At 36.9% G+C, this 24,931-nt stretch overlaps 2 protein-coding genes across 2 annotated transcripts; both read left to right on the top strand.

The window, feature by feature from the left end:
- Positions 1-1,194: 1,194 nt before the first annotated feature.
- Positions 1,195-16,563, top strand: LOC131323705 (wall-associated receptor kinase 2-like). Its single transcript, XM_058355553.1, has 3 exons — positions 1,195-1,917; positions 15,461-15,758; positions 16,538-16,563. The coding sequence occupies exons 1-3, from the start codon at positions 1,195-1,197 to the stop codon at positions 16,561-16,563; spliced, it is 1,047 nt and encodes a 348-aa protein (XP_058211536.1).
- LOC131324305 (wall-associated receptor kinase 17-like) lies at positions 15,485-24,931 on the top strand. The gene is made up of 3 exons (XM_058356226.1): positions 15,485-15,758; positions 19,760-19,960; positions 23,511-24,931. Exon 3 carries the CDS (start codon positions 23,540-23,542, stop codon positions 24,731-24,733), a length of 1,194 nt encoding a protein of 397 aa, XP_058212209.1. The 5' UTR covers positions 15,485-15,758; positions 19,760-19,960; positions 23,511-23,539; the 3' UTR covers positions 24,734-24,931.

Genomic DNA, 24,931 nt, shown 5'->3' with positions numbered 1-24,931 from the left:
AAACGCGATTACGAGAGTCTTATAAATAAAATTTAATTATGTCTCTTTGGAATAATATGATCAGAATAAGTGTTCAATTATAAGAGTTTAAAAAAATTAAGTGCTCCAATTTTCAATCCGTTTGAACAAGTGCAATGATTTTATTATTTTGATCATATTATTTTAAACGGTCATACTCTCATAATTACGTATCAGCTCCAACATGGTCCTAAATAAAGAGCAGATACTTAATTATGAGAGATCTAGAGATAAAAATTAATTATGATCCTTAAGAATAATATGATCAGAATAATAAGATTTTTACACCAGTTCAAACGGATTAAAAATTAGAGTACTTAATTTTTTAACCATAATTTTTAATATATAAACAGTCAAAAAAATTAAGTGCTCAAATTTTCAATCCGTTTGAACCAGTATGAAGATCTTATTATTTTGATCATTTTATTCTTAAGAGACATAATTAAATTTTGTCTTTAAAGCTCTCATAATCATGTTTCTATTCCATTGGATCACAAATAGGAAGGATAAGGGCTTTTTTTTCTTCAAAATGCTGCCGTTGAAGGGGTTGAAGGGTGTGGGTAGGGGCGGCTGCCTCCCATGGACAGCAGAGCCCTGCGTCCAAAAATTTAAATAAAATGTGATTCAAAAAGTATAATTAACTAAGAAGTTTTTTCAGGCTGAATAATACTCGTATTATTCTATATTGAAGATACACATTTCAAAGAAAATGTTTTTTTTGGTACCCTCTAAACAAATTGTACGCACTAAGAATCCCTAGCCTCTTAGGCAGAAAAATTGATATAGAAAGACTTCGATCAAAATATCTTTTGTCAGTTTTAATTTGACAAACAATTTAACATTCTCTTTCCACTTGAAGAGTTTGGGATCCCTTCTTTATTCGTAAGGGCTTTCGTCATTAAAATAAAATATTCTTGTCCATTAATTTGTGGAGATCCATGGCATTCCACTTGTACTTAAATAATTATTTTTTGGTATCTAGTATGTACTATCTATTCCGATATATAAATGAAGAGAAGCTTTTAGGTGTGACCTGTTTTTAAAATCGTGCCATAAAAATGATTATCACCCTCGAAAAAACCTACCCACGCTCCCACCCCGAATGCACACACGGAGGAGGGTGTGCCCCCAATCGCTTGTATAAATTGACTTGACGGGGGAGAGAGAAATAGACACATGAGCGAGCTCGATCGCTTGGTTGTTGAAGTGCATTCGCTTCCGACTATCATGTGTCCATCCTTTAACATGCATCTCCGTGTTGATGTGCTCCTCCTCCTCTTGTTTCTCTCATGCCTCCACCTCCTCCTGTTAGCACAACCCACATTAGGGTTAGGGTCGACGAACACAAACCCCAACATTACCGCCGTAAGCAACTCCAGCTTCTTCATCGCCAAGCCCGGCTGCCAACCCAACTGCGGAGACATTACCGTCCCTTACCCGTTCGGCATAGGAAACGACTCGGGCTGCTCCATCAGCTCCTGGCTCCACCTCACGTGCAACACTTCGTACGACCCTCCGAAGCTCTTCCTAGGCAGCCTCCAGGTCTTATCAATCTCCCAAACCGAAGTCCGGGTTCAAAACACCGTCGCTGCTCTGTGCTACAACCAGGCCGGGAACCAAACCTATTATAGCCCAGCCGGGATGGGGTGGGGGGATGCCTGGCCATACACGTTTTCGGAGACGAATAAGTTCACGGTTGTCGGCTGCAATGTCTACGCTCTCATCTCGTGTTCGCATCAAGGCCGGGAATTCAGTACTGGATGTTTGTCCGCATGCTCCAACGGTACGGACGTGGTTGCTGGGAATAATTGTACGGGGATTGGTTGCTGCCAAAGTAATATTCCAGAGGGGCTCAAAAACTTCGATGGTTCCCTTGGCTTCGTTGGCAATCATACCGAGGTTTGGACCTTTTTTTTTTTCTGAAAACCAACACTCGAAAAATAATTCAGAAAAAGCAATAAAAAAATTCACTTACCTCATTTCGCTTAATTTTTAGCACTTTTTGAAAGTTTTGCCCTTATTAAAAAAAAATTCGTATTTGTTAGTTTTGCGTCAAACTTTTGGAGAAGGAATATACACCGGGAGTACTATTGAATAATTTTCCTGTGAATTATTGATTTATCTCAACGAGAAAAATCAAAAAAGTAAATTTTTTTTACTTTTACCTAAACATTTATGGAAATATCCAATTTTAAGCCAAAAAAGCCAACTTTTTTTTTCTTCCTAAAAAGTGGTTATTTTCCAAAATATTTGGGTAAAAGTAATTTCTTTTAATTTTTCAATTCATCTTGTCGAAACGAACCAATAATCCATAAATATTTGGCGCAAAACTAACGAACCCGATATTTTTTTGAATAAGGTTAAAACTTTCAAAAAGTTCTTTTAACACCTCACCACTAATTATTAGGTACTCCGACCGCAAAGTGACCCCAAGTTCACTTGATAATTGCTCAAAACTTACCGGTCATGTTAGAATTTCAAAATTTGGAACGGATTTAAAGCGGTGAGATAGTGAATGAAACTAGAGAGAAGTTGTGTGTGTGTGAGAGGGAGAGAGCGTGGCTAGGCTTGACAGCCGGACCGTCCCATCCAATGACGGATCTAGAAATTTCACGTAGAGGGGTCACTCCACATCTCAAACATAACGTTAATAAAACTACTTAGACAAAAGATAGTGGAGAATATTAAAGAAAAAAATGAATGAGATACTACTTTATTATATTTAGTTCTATTAATTATACCTAGGTATAAAAGTGTTTGTGTGTTTATTGGTTGTGCTACTTCATATGTCATTGATGGGCATGGTTTGATTGATACTCCTTGGCTGCAAGTTTAGAAGTTACTTTTTTTTTTGTTTTTTATAAATGACGACCAAGAATGTGTTTTAATAATTAATACCCGTCAATAACATTTTCAGCATTAACAAATGTTCTTAGTTTGTCCTTAGCAGGTATTAATTATCAAAACATGTCCTGGGCCGTCATTTTCCCTTTTTTTTTTCAAACGTTTAAGCATTCCAAAATAAAAAGAAAATAAAAAGAGGACGCTAGAGGGAATCAAACCAATGACTGAAAGTGCGCACGTCATTACCGCTAGTTCACAACTTAGAACTTGTCATATTTTGGGTTTGTTAATATATGGTACCAAATTTTTGGTTAAAAAAAAATTAATCTAATAATTTCAGGAGGGTCACGTGACCCTTCTGTGCATTAGCTGAATCTGCCCCACCTTGAACAGAGTGGGTTTTCCATCTCATTTTCGGGTATAGGGTTGGGGTCGGGGTAAAAATTCTATAATCTGACCGGGTTCGGGGTGAAAGTATCCTGACCCCATCCTGAATTGTATTTGTATATAAAACTATACTTTTACCCTAATCTAATTATCACCATACGAAACTTTTTACATTTTTACCCTAATATAGTAATAATATTATCATTATACTCAAAAAACTTACTCTTTTTTTTGAACAGCGAAGAAAGTTTTATTAATCACAGTAAAATTGCTAGAAGTAACGTTACAAAGATTAAAAGGATAGGAAGACTAGGCATCATAACGAACAAAATGCATCCCAATCGACATTCAATCTGCTTGCTAATTAATCCTATGATGCAAACTACCCTAAAAGCCAGCCACAAAGCGATATAATCTGCACATACAACTTGGAAGTGTCCATCAAAAGCTCACCTAAAATAGCCCTAATCACCACACCACACCACCCCGCCGTCCACCCACCATCCCAATACGACGACGTCGGACGAAAACATCGTACCAACAAAATCTGCAAGAGAACCTTCCATAAGGTTTAGGTCAAATTCTGGATCCAAACAACAGCAACAAAGAACCTATTGGGACGTTGAAAGCGAAAGACCTGGAGATCAAACGTGCAACTCCACATTAGCCGTTAAGCAAAAATCAGATACGCCCAACAGTGTAAAACCAGCGGCAACCACGCCTAGATTGTCTATGCTGTTAGGCTCGAAAACTGAAAGCACCCAACATTGCTACCGGCAACAACCCAAGAGCTGGAACCGAAGAAAACTCACAAGAAACAACCCGCTAACACTGAGCCACCCAGAACCACCTCCCCACCAAAAAACACCATGCCCCGGCCACCAAGCAACCCACAGTCCGCCCCACCCCCCACCAAAACCACCCACATGCTTAATGTTAAATAACAAAAATCTATCAAGAGAGAGATTTGAATGTGAGAAAAAATTTGGAAGTTTGAGACCAAAAGGAGGGAAGATACGGTTCCCTAACAATTCATAAAAAACCCTAAACGTATGAATGCAAATCACTAAGTTACTCTACTAGCAAACACTACATAAGCAAACAATGCACAACGCATAAATATACGTGGAAAACTCTTGAATAGGTAAAAACCACGGGAAGAATTAAATCACTAAAATCATTGTGCAGTTTTATATATATATATATATACACACACACACACACTCCGGTTCCCATGAGGGATCCCAGATGAGATGGCTGGTGCAGGACTCCTATCTTAGCCATTGGATGATATCCAATGACTATCGTTTTAAAGAGCCACACGCGGATCTAAACACGGGTGGGTCGGGTAGAAACTATAGGATCCGAGTTCTAACAAAACAACATCTCACCCGGCTCCTCCCATTTCTTCTGCGTTTCAAACACAGACAGAAGAGAAAGAAAGAGAAGCGACGAACTCAGGCGATTTCGACAAAGATGACGAAGCACTTAGATGATTTCGACGAAGAACAAGAAGAAGAACACCACAAGGTCTCTCTCGCTCTCTCTCTCTCTCTCTCTCTCTCTCTCTCTCTCTCTCTCTCTTTCTCTCTCTCTCTCTCTCTCTCTGTGTGTGTGTCTCTCTCGTTCCGTACGAGAACAAGAAACCCTAACCCGTTTATTAGGGCTCTTCTTCGTGAACACGAGAGAACATCACAAATCTGGCTTTGATGTTCTTCGTCAAACTAATGGTCTTTCTCTCTCTCCCGATCTCTCTTTGTCTATCCCTCTCTCGAATCCGTTTGATTTTTGTGTTTTGCGATTAGGGTTCGATTTTGGGTTTCTATCGATTTGAAGCCCTAATTTGGGGTTCGATTTTCCCAAATATATATCCAAACGATGTAAATCTTCACAACGTTCTAAGTACCACCTGCTGAGTCACATGTACACCGCACCTAGTAATCTTGATCGTCAACGACCTTGAGTCCACGAGCCTTCCAAAACCTAATCAAAATCCCCTTTAAAATAGCAAACAACCTTTTGCTTTAATTTACTCATGCCACAACATACGTTTTTTCCTTCTTCTGTGCAATATATATATATATAATATGGGAGGGTGGTTTATATTTTCCATCGTTGGATTGGTACAATCAGATTAGAAATGGGAGCACATTATTTCAATAAGTCAGTATGAAAATCTACAACTATTATTCACATTTAAGTGGTTGAAAATTTGCTGAAGCCTGAGCATAAAAAAAGATCGGATCATGGAGGTGGAGGTGGCAGGAAGTGAACATGTCATGGTTAGGGTTTTAATTGGGTGAAAAAGCTACGGTAATTGACCGTAGCGGGGCAGATCATCCACCGACAGTCACGCTGGGCCCACTTGGGTTCTACATGAAAAATTCGAGCCGTTCAATAATTTTTTTAAAAAGAATCGAGTAGGCCTATGAAAAATCAGCTTAATTTGATCATATGTGTAGTTGCTCGATCTAATCTCCCCAATTTTCACTCAGATTAAAGGATCAAAAGAAATTGAGTGGCCTATGAAAAATCAGCTCAATATAATATGTGTTGGTGGTCGATCCAATCGTTTCATTTTTCATTCAGATTCACGGGCCCACTTGGTTATTTTTTTTAAATTAGTAAACGGCTCAAATTTTCCTTGCGGAACCTGAAGTGGGTCCTGCATGGCCGTCAATGGATGATCGGTCCCACCATCGTTGGTGGCTATAGAGGGGTACTTATAGGTGAAGGACAAAAAGTTGCTAGTTTCGAAACATTTTTTACAGAAGGGGTTCTAAGAGTAATATCGAGGCAAAGTTATCATAATAGGGTAGTAATAATGTCAAAACTATTTTTCTTAATGTCAAAATTATTGTGCATAAAAAGCTTGTACTCTGTGCAAAGTAGAAGACTCTTGTGCACAACAATTTTGATATTAACAAAATCAATTTTGACATTATCATTTTCCATTATTGTAATATAGCCTAAATATTTTCGTACGACGTTGACCTCTCAATGGAATACATGGATGGGATTGTATTGTCTAACACATGATTTAACGTTAAGCAACGCATTTTTTAGCATTTGCCATACTGAAATTATGTGCTTACTTGAAGGACCCCATGTAACTTCCTTTTTTTCCTAGTTTTTTTTTGGCAATAAAGGTTTTGTCTTGGTCTCTAAAAGGCATCACACTGTCTAGTTTGTTTAGTTGTCGGTTCTTTATAACCCAATTTTGTTGGGAGACGATTTTCAGAACCCAGTAATAACGTGCACAGATTAAACAACAAAAATATTGCAAAATCCTACAACGCGAAACTAAGATTTCACCTCAACTCCCATGACACGAACACTGATTGAACTTGTTACAGCACACCTTGTTGTAGGCCACGAATTGAGCTTGACCATACCTTACGATCTTTTACCATATTTCCTGCACGTCTAGAACACGAACCGAGAGTGGACTCGTTCGTGATCTGTTTGCTTTCTCTAAATCTCTCTATATTTCGTGAAATAATAAAAAATGTGCATAACGTGTATATATAGGGCTACGATAGGGATTTAAGGAGTAATAAGTCTGAACTCCCAGTATAAATAAGAAACTCTAATTCCACCAGGATTCTATTTCTTATTTCACTAATTATAATTAATTTACTCCACTAGAGAATTACAATTGCACTCCCGTCCTTATCTCAATTATATTACGAACTCTATGATATTAAATACTTAAATATCTTCACACGTTAAGATTGCATATACCCGTTGATTTAATCAAATTACTAACAATTATATTTAATTAACATTATTAATTTCTTAAGACTATCTACTTAACTTATTCGATATATTGGATACAAATATCCACCTGCAGGATTTAACATAATTAAAACTTATAAGCTTACTCAAGGAGCTATAATACGCATAATGTTGTGACCCAACTCACCGAGATTATTGACCCTAAAGAGGATCTCACTCTCTAATAAATTAAAGTCAACAACATTAGATATATACATCTATTAATTATCTTTGGATTAAGAGCATAAATATTTATAATAACAATGAGGTTCTAATTGTCTTATAAAGTCAGTACAAAGACAATTACCTCAATGCGATATCTTTCATAATCTGTCTTGTTCTCTGTAATCAAGACAAACCTACTAAAATATTGTACTACAGTTCTACTGATGGTGTGTCCAGTTCCATTTAAGACCGTGAACTATATCTTATATTCTACAAGAACCAATAATCTAATCTTCGGTGTGTAAGCCGTATTTTACACACTGGATCATCTACTATATAGAATAGTAGACACACAAATATAACATCCAATAATATTATGTAAACATTGTCCATAAAAGATTTTCATCGAAAAAAGATAAAACCGATTAATAAAATCAAATATTAATTCATTACACAAAAGCATGACTTTTAATATAATTTTGTAACAAACTTGTTGACACCCCAATCCGGGCTTTCGAATTATCTTTAAGTTTGACTCGGTTGGCTCCCCGTTGATGAAATAAGGAAAAACATACCTTCAAGGCTTGAATTGCTACTCCTTCACTAAACTCAAGAATATCCCTTTTTAAACATGTAGGGTCCACGTGGGCCCCGGTTCAATTGTAAAAGAGAAAAATGCATTTGCTTTGTCAAAAACAACTTTTTCTGTGACACACTAAAGGTAAAATGGGCATATATTTCAATGTATAAAACATCTTTGAGTGAAACTAATTGGGTTAGAAAGAGGACTCAATAAGCTTTCAAACACTTCAAACCGCACTCAAATCCGAGTTCGGGAGTATCCGGGACACCCCCACGAAGTTTGGTGTGCTGTGCTATCATACAATACCGCGTGGCATTTCACAACACTGCGCGACATTTTAGAAACGCCGCGTGGCATTACAAAAAATTTCAAAAAATCACTCCACTACACGAGATTTCAATAAGCCACGCGACATTTTAAAAGATTCCTGACAACAGTAAAGAATCTGTCAGAAGGAGCATCTGGCAAATTCCCATGCGCGTCAGACATGCACAACAGAGTGGTTAGAGCATTTTGTTTGCCTTTGAGTGCACTCCAAGCAAATACATGTCCTCTACTTCCCTCTATAAATGACCCATACTCATAAAAATCACTATATATACACCTATTTTCAGTCATTTCACAACACTATATACATCTCTTTCTCTTTCTACATTAAGCCACAAGCTGATCTATTACAAAATCAGTCTCAAACTGATTTCCCTTCTTATTCTTTCTACAAAACTCACCCAAATCTCCCCTAAACTCAGAAACCCAACCGATTTTTGGGATTTTCAGTCCAAATCAACCTCCCTTTTTCTATTTTCAAGCACATCCAAGCCTACAAGAAGGTATAAATCGATTTCCTTGAGCTAAATCATATTTAGCTTTGAGGGGAGCCGATCGAGGCCCTTCTCAGTCTTTCTATACTGAGTTTGGGTTTTAAACGAGCTTCAAAGCCTGAAAACAAAACAAAAACTGGTGACTGCACTGGACATGTTACACCGTGCGGTGTTTTAGTACACCGCACAATGTAACGTAGTCCATCGTGCGGCGTTATGTTTCCAGTGTGTTCTCTTCATTTTGTTGTTTCCTTTTATCCATGGATCATACTTATTAGTTGTTTATTCTGTTGATATTATTGAGAGCTTGAGCAGGTGTATTTCAAAACATAGCTTTATGATGAAGATCATTTTTTAACTCATTTTTTTAAAGCTTCTAAAATACTTAAAAAGGGGTTTTTAACATCATTTTCTATGATCAAATGAACCAGAAAGGTCTGATAAACTATTTTACAGAGAATCAGAGAGAATAAAATGATAGAAGCTATTTTCCCCCAACCCACGGTTCGTTTTGTCTTGAAAATGCAAAGTTGTTCTGAAATATGTGTAAAAGTACACCGCACGGTATTTTGTCTACATCGTGCAATGTACGTGATACACCGTGCGGTGCATGTTCTGAATAATATTGGTAGATTGTAGTTGGAAAGGTGTACCGCACGATATTTTGATAATATCGTACGATGCATCTGGTACATCGTCCGGTGTTTTATGTGACATTGGCGGAATATTGTGCTATTATTTCATATCTACACATTCATTCGGCATCTACTGTACAATAAGCACCACAAGCACGTCTAATTGATATATCCAATCCTATGTCCCTATCTCGTATTTGTTTTCTAAAAAGTTTAGTTTTTCAAATGATATTAAAATTCCCCCATTAAAAATGTTTAGTAGAGACCGATTTTTATCGGGCAAGAGGGGTGTTTTTTCAACAAAACCTTTCTCTCTCGTAACCTGACTCCTGAATTCAAAATCTCAACATTTTTACAAGGCCAAAAGTATTCTTTTCCAAATCAAATTTTCCAAATCAAACCATCGATTTCTTGAATCATCCATTTCAAAAATTCGGGTGGCAACCCTCAAAATTCTGGTCGGGGAGCCTACACTTGTCATCATATTTAAACATTGTGGAGTCCATCGTGTTGATCAAATACCATTAGATATTATTACATAATAATTTATTCTTAAAATAACTCTTTGTTATCCTGTCCATATATATGAAATTCAGCATGATTGATGATCTTGAAAAGTTTTAATAAATCAATGGTTTCGATAGTCCCTGGCCCAAAATTGGTAAAATTGGACGCTCTAGTTGTAACGCCCCGAATTTAAGGAACGTTAACTAGACATTTTTATTGAAAACGTAAATAGAGTTTGGCTCATTATTATATCATAACTCTCACAATAGAACATTTATTCAACATAAGGAGGATAATTAGGGTTCCTAACTACTACTCTGCCTGCTCCTCCATCCTAGCCCGCTCATCGGCTCCGAAAGCCTCCAAGGTGTAGAGTTCACCCTGTTCATCTACAAAATCTGACATATTATACCAGCATTACCACCGATATAATATGTCAGGGTCACCAAAGGTAACACCATGAGCTACAAGAGCTTAATAAAATAATTCATACCCACTAATCCTTAACTTATAAACATTAGATCATAATATTAATGATTTCCACATAGTACATGCATATCTAACAAAATGGTTAACAATGACACATCCACATTCACTATTCAAACTAACGTTGGTGTCCATGATTTTCTGAGTTTCTCCTACGCGACTCGTCGAGGACCGTGTATCCATTTATCACTTACCAAATCAACATTTCCAAAATCGTTTTAACACACCCAACCTTAGTTCTGTTGTTTCGGTCTCCCGAGTATCCTCACAATGGTTCCGCTGTACCGGGTTCCCATTGGCACACAAAACTTTGCATTGGCTCCTCTCCGCGAATAACCAAGTCATATTACCAATGAGGCTACCACGTCCGGCCCCGTTGACAATCTTCACAATGGGCAACCAAGTCCAGCCACATTGTGGTTTTCACAATCCACGCAATGGGCTGCCAAGTCCGATCACATTGCGAGTTTTCCTTCACACAATGGACTACCAAGTCTGGCCACGTTGTGGTTTCCACAAATCCACACAATGGGCTACCAAGTCCGGCCACATTGCGATTTTTCTTACACACAATGAGCTATCACGTCCGGCCACACTGCAGTTTCAAAATATACATTGCCATTAACACACCCTAGGTGTCATGTTTCTAACTTTCTCAATTTTTGTGTCTCGTTTTCATGTATAGACTCCGCGGTAGGACTTTTCACATATGTAATCATAAATCATTCATTGTAATCTTGAAACTAAACTAGCAAGATCATCCAACTTTATATTACTAATCATGCTCAAATCTCTACTTAAAGCATAACGCCACATGTACGGACGCCTTTGGAGTGAAAATCACTTATGCTTTATCACAAGACAAGTAATACAAGTAATTCATACAAGTTTCTATTTATACTTAGAATTAGAGAGTAAGGATAAACTACATATACTTAGAGATAATGAAGATGGAAAAATCTACATGATCGTATAATTTTCTATATTAGGATTAATGAGTTAAAAAAAATGTACCGTTCTTCTTAGCGGTAGGGGCGGCTATGGAAAGTAAGTTGACGTTCGGGCGGAGTGACTTCCTACAGTAAGCTTTTGGTAGCTTCGAAAGAGAAAGGTTTCTCTCGAAACTAGTTCTTGACTATACTACTAAACTTTTATGGATCGAAGGGCGGTTTAGTGGCGGCCTAGGATGAGTTTCTTGAAGAACTTAGAAAGAACTCAAGAATAAGGAAGAACTAGAAAAAACAAAGTAAGAACACAAGGATTCTAGAGAGAGAAGTTGAAGGTTGAATGTGTGAGTTGCATGCTTGGATAAGGGTCCTATTTATAGGAAAAATGAAGCTTCTCTCTCTCCTTCCCTTGGCCGAAATCTCTCTCTCTCTCTCTCTCTCTTTCCCATGGATTTGCCTCATTGTGTAGTCAAATCACATCAAAGCATGCCATGCCTTGTCATCCAATTTTGGTCCAAAATCTAGGTTATTAAAAAGGGTTTTTAGTCTATTCTTGTACTAGGAATGGCTTGCTAGGAAGAAAGAACAAAAAAGAGAGAGTCTAGAATAGGTTGTCATGTGGTACTTAGGTTGAGTGTGGAGTTTGGTTTGATTTGGCTAGCCAAATCTTATGTGTACTTTTTGGATTTTGGCAAGACTTAGTTCTATTACCCAATGGATAAACTTTTCTCTTGCAATTATTGTCCAAAGGGTAAAGAGGTAATGATGATAAGTATGACCTTGAAATGACAAATCATGAAGGGTTTTTGGCTTGTCTTGTCCTAGAATAGGTTGCTTGCAAGAAAGAACAAAAAGAAAGTCTAGAAATGGGTTGTCAAAAGTACTATGTATATATAGACATATATAAGCATGCTTAAAATAGCCTAAAAGGTACATATGTACCCATATTTATGTATATATAAGTACATAGGCAATCTAGGAAAATGACTTTGGTAGGTAACTTAGATTTAGGCCTATTAGTCAAAAGGTGGCATTTAAGTTAGCTTCTTTTGGAAGTAAGGTGATAGGATTTGGTTTTGACTTATCTAGTCAAATACACACACACACACACACACACTGACAAGTTTTGTTTTATTAACCAAGGGATAAAATTTTCCCTAACATTTATTATCCAATGGGTAGAGAGATAATAATGTAGAATAAGGTTTGAAATGACAAGTCATGAAATATAATATGATTACTTCTTAAGGTCCAAGGGTTCATTTAGGGTTTGGAGGGGTTCACAAGGCTCAAAGATAATTAAAAAGGTCCATCAATGGTTAGGAGATTGTAACTAGGTGAATTGGTAGTTCGGTTCTTTCAACTAATCGGTTGAAAACTAATTCTACTTGACACGTAGGATTTCTAATCAAGAAATACAAATTTAAGGACTAAAATTTAATTATAACGGTTTATAGAAATTTAAAAGGAATTTTAAAAGCAATCCAAGTATTTAAAAATAAAATTCAAATATTTAGTGAAATTTTTATTTACCAAAAATCAGGGTCGTTACACTAGTCCCTTAGAAAGAAGTTGCACTGTCACGCCCTAGATTTTCAACATAAATAATAATCATTTTCAATAAATACAAACAATATTGAAGTACCGGTAATACCCAAATGACTTATTTTCCCCAGTTCTCAAAGTTAAATTTAAAAGATACAAGCTTGGCTCGAAGCCCCAAGTTATCAAATACCATAATAATATTACAGTTTTCATTAATCTTTCTTCCAAATACTACTTTCAAATAAAATGCAAATTCAATTCCTTCTTTATACCTTCGAGACACGTGAACAACAAGCACGAGATGCGCGTCATGCCAACTTCCTTGCTTTTTACCTGAAAATGATAAGTTGAGCTACACTAGCTCAGTAGAGAAATCTATACTCAAGTTATATGAAAATGCGATGAAGTATGCGCCAAACGTGAATGAGACTCAACAATTGAACATGAGACACAAGAGGGATTACCACAATGAACTAACAAATTTAGACTTCGAGATTTCAGACATCTTAGCGATAACCCTAACCATCCACACGTCAACTAGAAGCAATGTCAAAACCCATATCGATCGATCAAACATCAATAATAGTTTAACCATCTAATAATTTTCCGAATGAATGTCACAAACCACCTTCTCATTTCATACCATCTACCGTAGAGCCTCATTTCATAAAACTTTTCCATTTGAATTTCGAAAACAATTTCGAGAAAATACATGACCACCACGGGTCAAGCTCCGTTGATTTGAGTTTGAAATACCGGAGTCCGTTGATTTGTGCCCAAATACCAGATCCGTTGATTCGCTCAAGAATACCGGAGGATTTTTATCCAAAATCCTCTTTTCAAAACTTGAATTTTTTTCTTTAAAATAAACCTTGATAGAGTCAACCGTTAATTCACTTTTTCAACAGCCACAATCTCAAACAACCAACAGTACAAATATCAACACAAACTTCCAAGTCAATCATAATTCATTTCATCATGTGAGACATTCAACTGTGTTACCACCCCTTGCATCACATTGAATTCTCTCCACCTGGGTTTCCGCATTACCACACCTTGCGTTGCGGGCCCTCTAGAGTCTCCGCATTACCACACCTTGCGTTGCAGGACCCTCAATTTAGAATTTACAAATCACGTAAACGTAAAAGCATTATCAATCCGTATATAAGCGAACATCACTTTCCAAACTCACAGTCGTTCTTACTTCATTATCCATGTATACCAAACTCATAAGCACACCCATTGCATATTGATAAATACTTTAAGCCCACGTTATTCATCAAAGTCTATCACGACGCCCTACATCACGTATCAAATCCACAAAGACTCTACGACACACCACCCACTAGGTTCCTAACGGAAAACATATAGAATGAGGACACAAGTCACAATACTACCCATAGGATCGATAGACAAACTCACGTCTACTCGTAACATTCACCATTTATCCCCTTATAGCCCACGGTACTCCAATCAACCTTACGGTATATTCTCCAACCAACGAAACTAATATTATACTCTAATGAGTGCTAAGAGACAAGATCGAACAACAAGCCATTAGGACACAAGCAACCATAGTCAAGAGTGACTTAAACATATTCTAATCATATAGGGAGTCATATATAACACGGAACGAAAATAACCTTAGGAGTAGCCGCAAACATCGACCGACTGACACACCTCTACTCAAATGGTCATAACTTTCCGTGTACTAAGAGTTTAAAGGTGATTCTAGTGACAAACGAAAGCTAACTTCAAGACTTTCGAATCGATATAAAATTTTCATGAAACGGACATCGGACGAGGAAGTTATGGCCGTTTGAAATTGACTGAAACTCAGAAAACGGGAAGAAATTTCCAGATTCGATCGAAACACCAAAACCCAACCTCAAGCACGAAACAAAGCACAATCTAGGTACATAAACATCACATAATCGTATAACAAGAGTAAGAAATCCCTACCACAACGGATTTTGAGCAAAACCCTAAGTAACCCAAGCTTGAAACACCAAGATCTAGCTCCTCCAAAGCTACAATACGAGACCTAGGTCCAAGATTTCCCAAGATCAAGAGAAATAAGTGAGGTTGAACAAGTGATTGAGAGGAGAGAGAGAGAAATCCGAAAATGATGGAGTTCTTACCTCTTTCAGCGCAATAACCTTGATTCCGGATGAAATTAGGATGAACAACCCATAGATCTTGAAGATTTTGAGGTGTTTGATGTGGAAATCCAAGAATTTGGGTGAGAGATTGAAGAGAGAAGGTAGAGGGGCGATTTTGGGGCTTGGTTCGTGGCGTTGGAGTGAGAAAATAACATAAGAGGTCTATTTATAGTGTCTGAATCACGTGCTGAAAAATCAAAAATTTTTGCCTGATGTAACGGTACTAGTAAACCACGGTACAGGTACATCGCGGACAGATTTGAAAATTTTTGCCAGCGTTCATCGAATCAACCCCGATCGCTACCAACATTTCCAAACATCATTTTAACACCGAAACTCAAAATTTACTATTCTCCGAATGTACGATACACAACGGTAGACGTAAATCCGTACTCCCACATTAATAAACATATAACCTAGTTAAAATACGATCTTCCATTTATTTAAACGACTAAAGAAAATAAATTTTTTTTTTTACGAGTCTCTACATGAACGCTATTCTCTTTTTTCCCAATTTTCTTCTTAAGATCGAAACTACCTGAAATGTCATTCTCTTCTATGTTGTTCTATTGCCTCTGTACAGGTTTTGTCATTTGACCCTTGTATGTACGCATTTCTAGGGGAGCAAGACAGTTTTCAGTTCAACGGTACATCAGATTTCAACGACCCGGCTAGTTTCATAAACCGAACCTTGGGTAATGTACCCGTGGTACTAGATTTTGTGATTGGAAACCAGACTTGTCCTGAAGCTCAAAACTCGAGTGCATCTTTGTGCCAGAATAATGCTTCATGTAACAATTCAACTAACGGCTATGGAGGATATCTTTGTAGCTGCTTAAACGGTTACGAGGGCAATCCTTATCTCAGTCCTGGATGCACAGGTTTGTTGTTGTATTTTTGTGTTTTCAAATCATATGGCTATGCGGTAAACTCATAAGAGTATCTCAAACAGATTCCTCAAATAGAAAATTTAAGAGACTGGGAATGAAATCTATGCTCCACCAGATCCCTCAAACCCTAAATAATTTGAAATCATCCTTCAAATTTTCTTTCTCCCTTCAGACTTGGGGAATGTCCCTCATCCCTTAAATATCAAAATTAAAGAGTATTATTTTATTATCCTATTTTACGTCTATATATATAGGGGTCGGTTATTCTCATACAAAAGTTGACACAAATTTAGGCACAAGTTTTTTGTGGGACCCATTTTGGAATCCCATGCAATTGATCGGAGTTGTTCAATTTATTTAAAACGTCTTTTTAAGAATTCTTGTAAAAAATAAGCTCATTCGGATATCGGTAAGTGCTTAATCAGTTCATTCAATTGATTCCTGTCAAATTTTACAGGATAAAATTGAATAAACTGATTAAGACCTTACCGATATCAGAATAAGTTGATTTTTATACAGGAACTCTTCGAAACCTATTTTAAACCAATTGAACGGCTCTGATCATTTGGCGAAACTCTGATTAGTTTTGTGTCAAAATTTACTTTTACCCAAATATTTTGGAAAATAACCACTTTTCATTATTTTGAAATTCGAATGAAAAGTTAGATGATTAAATCAAGCACCTGTAGGTATTGGATTAAGCTAATATTTTGTGAAGACCCTTGAAACAATGTTTTATATTTAATGAACGGCTCGAATTGTATGTGTAGGATCTGTAGTGGACCCCAAACCATAATCTGTACGTGTTCTGTGTGGGTAGCACTGTTTGTGTTTTTAATAGTTTTGTGTGACTAAGGGTGAAACTAGCAACAAGGGGTGAACCGACGACAATTCTTTATTTTCTTTATCTTTTTCGTGGAATCGAACTAACAATTCGTTGATAAAAAAAAAAAACTAACAACAATTCCGTATTTTTAAAATTCTATGTACCATAATGATCTGGGATGTGACCACAAATTACATCAATTTTAAATTCATACCGCACACAACAATTATTACTCCCATTGTTTCTTTTTAAACGTTCTGCTTCCTAACTCCAACTTATTAAGGAGATATCATCATTACACATTTCACATTAATATTTACCTCTACTTTTCCTACTAAACCTATATGGAGGTATCATCATTACACTTTTACTCACTAACTTTTTAAAATGGAATATTCTTTTACAAAAAAAATGGAAAATGTACAAATTTTTATCCACTAGTTAAGAACAACCCAAAATGGACACTTATTAAGGAACAACCCAAATTAAAATCCTAGAAAAAAAGGGATAGAGGGAGTATTTGTTTTGGTGAATAAAACTATGTGTAGATGAGATTTTTGTTAAAGTTGTAGTAATGATATTTTGGTGAAAATTTCAAGGGAATTGATTTTTACACTCCATTTTTTGATATCTATGCTTCCTTTTTTGTTTTTTAGCAAAAAAATATACACACTTTCAACACTAAAATTCAAAAAAGAGAATGTAAATTTCAATTTCCAATTTGAAAATACCCCCCAAACTTTGCACTCAATGTCTAATAGACTCTCAAACTTCATCAAATTTTAATTTTACTCCCGAACTATACGCTTCCGTTATTCAATTAACCGCCGCTTCCGTTATTCAATTAACCGCCCATCGTCCACTTCGGTCAAATTGAAAATGAAACTTGTTGAGTTCGACGTCAAAGGTGGATAAAAACGTTAGATTCGGGTAAGTTTCACTGATTTTGCCCGCAGTCTCTCTCCCTCTCCTTTGGAAAACCCACATCATATTTCTTGTCTACTTCTTCATCATTTTTAGTGCACTCTTTTTTCTACCATTTTCTCCTTCTCCACCACCACCACCACCACCACCTCCTCCGTCGCCGCTATGGGTGGCAAATTGAACCCAGACCCATTAACAAACCCAGACCCATCAACTAGAAAATAGACCCAACCCAACCCATTTATTAGTTGGGTAAGAATAGGTTCAAACCCAGCTAACCCATTATTAGTTGGGTCATAATTGGGCATCAATTGGGTCAACTTAAATGACCCAATGGGCAATGAAAGTAACCCTCCAAATTTCATCTCTTAATTGGTCTCTTTTGCAATTGGGAAGTGGAAGAGTACGGCCCCCTCTCTCTCTCCTCTGGCCCCCCCCCCTCTCTCTCTCTCTCTCTCTCTCTCTCCCTCCTCCCCGCCCCCTCTCTCTCTATCTCTCTCTCTCCCCATCCCCTGAAGCCCCAGGAGCATGGCCTTCTCTCTCTCTTTTATTCAATTGTTTTGTGCTAAATCACACGCGTCCAAAAATATTTTGAATGGTCTGAATTAAAAATCAATTGTGACCGGTAACAATTATTTTGACCAATCAAAATTGAAAACACATCTCATTCATTAATTGCGCGAATGAACCTATGAAATTGTGCTCCGCCGTGAATAAATTTCTCTCATGGTAGTCCCGCAAAGGGTTTGGATTAAAAAATTGACTTATTTTTTTGTCCTTATTCAATTTGTTTTTGCATTTTTTTTGTTTTGTGTCATATTTTTGTAACTTATTAATTTGTTTTGATGAGAGAAATAGGAAAAGTAAAAAAATTTGATTGAAACTTATAATTTTTTGAATAAAGACAAAAAAAAAAATCAATAAGACAAAAAAAATTACTTATTCTTGTCTTTTTGAAAAAATTTATGAGTTTCGATCATAATTTTTTTTTACTTTTCTAATTTTTCGATCATAATTTTTAGTATATATGTAATTGGGTTAATGGCGCGGGTCGGGTTTGTTTTAAAATAAATGGGTCGGGTTGGGTATGGGTAATTAGACTCATAGTTAATGGGTCTAAATGGGTCAATGACCCATTAAAGACCCAACCCACTAACAACTTACCCAATTTGACCTAAACCCGCCCGTTTGCCACCCTTAGTCGCCGCCAACCATGAGGCTTAATTTGCCTCCAAATAAGTCATCTAACAGTTCCCCTTCACCATTAATGTACATGTTACCATTTTCCGTTCTCAATTTGATAGAAGTGGATGGTGGGGGGTTAATTGAATAACAGAAGCATAGTTTGAGAGTAAAATTAAAATTTGTTGAAGTTTGAGAGTTTATTAGACATTGAGTGCAAAGTTTGAGGGGTATTTCGACATTTTCCCGATATTTAGCGTTAGATCTTTGGGACAGACCCAAGATAGACTTGCAACAGCCCGAGGTGGCAAAAACTGATTTGTTAGTGCTAGAATGGCTCAAAGCAAGTACTCCTATCAGTTATTGCTTGTGTGTGTGTATATATATATATATAAATTCAAATTTTCGTCGTAATTTTTTACTTTTTAGATTTCTTTTATTATAACAAAATAATAATTCACAATAAATCGACGAAAAACTAATAAATGCAAAAAAAAATTGAACAAAAATGAAAAAATTAAGTCATTTGTCTTATTAGGCCAAAATTATGTTAGACAATTGTGAAAGTGACATGTTTTAAAATCTCGAAAAAGCTAAGCAAACCGATTGGGGAGACCGACGGTAGGAACCGACGGTCACGGGGGCCTACTATGTGCCCAGCACAGATAATCTGAGCCGTTCAATAATTTTTTTAAAAAACGGAGTGGGTTTGTAAGAAATCGGCTCAATCTGATGTGTAGATACTCGATCCAATCTTCTATTTTTCCACAGATCCAAAATCTAAATTAAAAAATAAAAAAGATTGTATCGAGTGCCTACACATATCGGATTGAGTTGATTTTTCACAAGCCCGCTCGAATACTTTTTTTAAAATTATTGAACGGCTCGGATCATCCGTGCGGGCCCATAGTGGGCCAAGTGTGGCTGTCGGTACACACCGTCAGTGGCCCCGTTTTCGTAGCAGAAGGGTTGAAATCTTTCCGATAGATTACGTTGATCAATATAATAGAATCACAAGTTCAGCTAGTGTACCAATATTTCCTTAATGATATATTGGCAGATATCGACGAGTGTAACAATACCGGGCTCATCCTCAATAACTGCAATGCGAATGCAACTTGCACCAATACCGCAGGAAGTTTTACTTGTACATGTTTAGATCAGTACTCTGGGGATGGAACAACAGACGGAAGTGGGTGCATTCCCATTGTTCCCAAGGCCTCACAAGCCTCACAATCCTCAGGGATCAAGTTATCTCTAGGTAATTGCCCAACTAATAAAACCTGCTTCAAATCCAATTCTCTTGTTGGTAAAGTCTTGCATGCACAATATGGTTGCTAGGTTAACGTAGCAGTTATCATAAGTATTTTGGATGGATATATATTTTTTTAATCGGCAAAGGATGAATTCTATTAAAAATGGGGAAAGGGATTCAACAAATAGTTGGACAATACACCATAAGGGCAAAGCTCATAACATTCAAAGGTCTACCAGGGTCCACAACAGATAATACAATAAAGTTCAACCCAACACCTAAATTAAACAAAGAAAGCCCAAAACCCAAATCCGACCCAAGCCTGGACCGGCCCACCCAAACCATCCCACAAAATCCTAACTACACCGGCAGCCACTGCCATACAAACCACTGGAGCTCAGCCTCGCTGTTAAGCCGAGCCGGCCTCTCCCAGATGTAGAGACCGGTGGCGGGAACTAGCCTACGACAGTGAAAGCCAAGGCAGTTAAGGCCCGAGGGCCAACCATCACCACCATCAGCCATAACACCGAACAACCCCTGCAACAAAACAATCTTGATCAGCGAGATCACCACCCCAGAACGACGAAATGCCAGCCCCACACCCGATTGAGAGCTCAGAAGGCCGCCGACCGAACTTTAGCACACAAAAAACGACCAAAGCATCACAACCATGATTGGATGGAGCTATCACACAATCTTGATCGTAACATTACATACAAATGGGTGGTGTATTAATGTACAATCTCAGCCAATATAGTGGCAAATATAGGTATGGAAATCCAAAAAATTTAACATCTTCATCCTATATATTGCTCGACAGTTAAGATATTACCTGATTTTGATATATTGGTCACATATGAGATTTAAGGTTCGATTTGGTTAGATTTGGTTTAGTCACCGTTGCTAATACTGAGTCTTAAATAAGTTGTTGGGATGGTTTTGTACTTCGTTTGATGAATTGGGCTATAACGCTCCGATTTTAATTGGTAGAAGAAAGGGTCTAAAATGGTTGTCAATCTTTGATTGGCTAAGAAGAAAATGTAGACAAAAAAAAGGAGAAACATTATATGATGGGGAGGTGACGGTGGGTTGAAAGGGTGGAGGGTGATGGATGGATGGATGGGAATGTAATGGGTTTAGTTAGGTTAGGTAGTTGGTTAGGATTCTAGTTACAAGGTCATTTATTCTTAACTAAATCAATTATTCTAATCGATTTAATAATTAAGGAGTAAGATTACTAAATTTTATTCAAAAAAAATTAGACCCAAATTAGGGTCCTTACATGGGCTTCATAAGAAAAATACACGATGTTTGTATAAAAGTTTTTTTTTGGATAAATTTCACTTGAGGTTTCTGACAAATTAATGCAAAGACCAAACCTGAAGTTTCTAAAATATCACTACCTGCCCTGCTTTTCAAACTATTGTAAAGATTTCCTCTGTGGTTTTTTTTTTTTTTTGGTACCTCGTAAAATCTTTCAACTAAAAACGAAGAGTCCACAACATAGCAGAGCAAAATATTAAAATAATAAAGACCTATAAAGGGCCACAAATACTTAGAGCCCGTTTCAGAACACCTTCTTAAAAAATAAGTACTTATTTCACATTTTCAAACTAAAAAATAATGTAAATGAAAAATAATTTTTCAATTTTTTTTACACTGCATTAAAGATCTCATTAAGATCTTTCAAACAAGATCCATATTACATATTTTTATATTTCAATAAGCCCATTATTTTTGAGTTTGAAATTACATTCTTAAAAAATAAGTACTTATTTCGCGTTCCGGAACGGAGCCTTAGTCTAATGGCTGCCTAAGGTTAAAGCTATCCCTTATTATAAAGTTTATAAACTCCTTTAGTGAGATGGGATCGATACCAACAGCCAAAACCAGCTCTTCATTTTGTTCGGCCCCTAGCGGGGCGAGGTGACCATCACATTGGTTGCATTGTAGTAGGTGTGGGTTAACAACGTGCCTGTATGTGTGAGCAGGCCGTGAGCCTCATTGATAATGGGGAAATTTATAGAAATGGTCTTTTTAGTTTCACCCGAGTGTCAATTTCGTCCTCCAAGTATCAATTGCAACTTTTTTGACCTTCAAGTTTGATTTTTGTATCAAGTTAGTCCAATTGATGGAGTATGTCAGCTAAACTGGACGGTAAAAATTAGATGAGGGCGAACGTTATCAATTGGATCAACTTGGTATGAACTGCAATGTCTAAACCCCCATCAATTTGATTTTTTCCGTTCATTTTGGTTTACAGAAGTTATCAATTGGATTAATTTGGTACGAAAATTAAACGTAAAGGTTAAAAGAGTTGTAATTGATATTTGGAGGACGAAAAATGAGACTCGGATGAAACTAAGAGGACCATTTAGGATTAAATGATCAGAGAAATAAGATATTCACACTGGTTCAAATGGATTGAAAATTAGAGCATTTAATTTTTGAAGCTAGGTTTTTGAAGCTAGGAAAGTTGGTTTTGAAGCTTTTAGGAAGGTGATGGCTGTGGAGACTTCAGTTGAGCTTTGAATAATGGTGATGCTTTGATTAAAAACAATGTCTGTTGAGGTTATTCGAGTCTTTTTTTTTTTCTAAAATTTACACCGTCGAAGCCAACTTAACTGTGTGGGGAATCTTTACATTAGTTTCAAAAGCAAGGTAGAGAAGTGTTAGTTCAAAAGCATCATTGGAGGTCTATGCATTTGTCAAAAATCTCAGGGGAGACCAGTGAAATTTAACCATGTTTTTGTATAGGGAAGGCGGAAAGAAAAAAAGCTTTTTTGTTGAGTAGTATTTTCTTACAAATTTTTTTTTTATCAGCATTTTTTTTTATTAATCACCGAATTCGAAATTTATAGAGATTAAAAGGACAAAGGCACAAGAAAATTAAAATTACTTAACCTTTATAAGTATCCGAGACCTAAGCGCTGGTCAAAGATCAACAAATCCCTAAAAATACACCCCCAAACCCGAAATGCCACTTGAAATCCACTGTCATCACACGTGAACAAACCCCTGCCCAAACAATTCGATCAAGATATGGGATGCCGCTACTGTCTGGGGCAAGTTTGCAAGGCTAACTTGCAAAGTATTTTTTCATTCTGGTTAATCTTCTTTTATAGTTTCAAACCTTAAGCAATGCTTAATTGTACAGTAACATATATCCTATTTTGTAACCTTATTCTATGCAGAATACTCGATCAAAATGAGGACGCAACAACATTTCAAAATATATGCCTCGTTGACGGGCTTAGTTTAAGCTAATAAACTTTATTTATTAATAAATTTGTCACATCATTTGGTATATATTGAGTACTCGTTAATTAATTTGTAACGTATATATTATGGTGACATAGTAGCGTAGTCAAGGAAATTTTCTTAGAATTCTTCCACTTTCAACGGAAATGAAGTTTCACCCATTTTCATAAGAAAGAAAGACAGGAAATTAAGGAGTAAAAAATGAAACACAAAATCTAGGCAAAATATATAGCTTTTAGTATTTGTTTTTGTAGTTATTACCTAATGACTAAATCTACACCTAAATTTTCTGCAGGATTGAGTTTTGGCTTCTTGTCATTATTGATGGTTGTAATTGGGCTATACTTCAGCATACAGAGAAGGAAGCTAATCAAAATAAGGGACCAATTCTTCCAACAAAATGGTGGGTTATTAATGAAACAAAAAATTTCTTCAATTGATGGAAAAAGTGCAGAGCCATCAAAAATCTTCACAGCTGAAGAGCTAAAGAAAGCCACTAACAACTATGCCGAGAGCCGGATACTCGGCCGCGGTGGGTACGGTGTGGTTTACAAGGGAATTTTACCTGATCAACGTATAGTCGCCATCAAGAAGTCCAAAGTAATTGATAAGAACCAAGTAGAGCAGTTCATCAACGAGTTGTTGATTGTTACGCAAGTTAACCATAGGAATGTTGTGAAGCTCTTGGGGTGTTGTTTTGAATCAGAGGTTCCTCAACTTGTTTACGAGTACATATCAAATGGCACACTATTCGAGCATATTCATAAGACATTTTCCTGGTTAACATTGGATAATCGATTGAGAATAGCCACAGAAGCAGCTGGTGCACTTTCCTATCTTCACTCTTCCGCTTCCATTCCTATCATTCACAGAGACGTCAAGTCTGCCAACATATTGCTAGATGCTAATTACGTGGCAAAAATGGCAGATTTTGGTGCTTCAAGATTAGTCCCCTTTGACCAATCTCAAGTGACTACACTAGTACAAGGGACTTTAGGATATTTGGATCCGGAGTACTTTCACTCTAGCCAGTTAACAGAGAAGAGTGATGTCTATAGTTTTGGAGTGGTTCTGGCGGAATTATTAACTGGGAAAAAGCCTATTTGTCTTGACAGGTCTCATGAGGAAAGGAATTTGGCGACTTACTTCATTGTGTCAATGAAGGAAAGTAGGTTGTTCCAAATTTTGGAGCCTCGGCTGGTAAGGGAAGGGACCTTGGAGCAACTCGAAGCGATTGCGGAGCTCGTAAAGAGGTGTCTTTCTTTGAAAAGTGAAGAGAGGCCATCAATGAAAGAAGTAGTTGTGGAATTAGAAGGTCTGAGGAAGTTTAAAAAGGATCAATGGGTTAATGATCCTCAGCAAAGTCATGTAGAGAGTGAAAGTTTGAAGAGTCAAGAATCAGGAGCAGACACTTCCATTGAGCTAATAAGTCTTTCTCTTGACGCGAGTGGCATATCTGGGCAATACAGTTTCAACTGCAGCATGACATTTCCACTTAATAGCTCCCTGCGGTATTAAGAGGTGGTGTATTGTGTAATGGCGCAAACATACAATATTGGTCAATTGTGACAGTAGATTGTTCTTCGTTTGGGTCTAGAGTGTCTGTAATAAGGTGAAGATCTTGTTGGTTCAAGTTGAAGATGGTTTGTGAATCTAATTTCTTGGTCTGTCCCATGATTTTTCTTGTTTTTTTCAATAAATTCTGGTCTTGTGGTG

This window comes from Rhododendron vialii, chromosome 4a (assembly GCF_030253575.1).
Source record: "Rhododendron vialii isolate Sample 1 chromosome 4a, ASM3025357v1".
Classification (NCBI taxonomy): Eukaryota; Viridiplantae; Streptophyta; class Magnoliopsida; order Ericales; family Ericaceae; genus Rhododendron; species Rhododendron vialii.
Note: the sequence above shows the minus strand (reverse complement) of the source record. Positions and strands in the feature narration are given on the sequence as shown.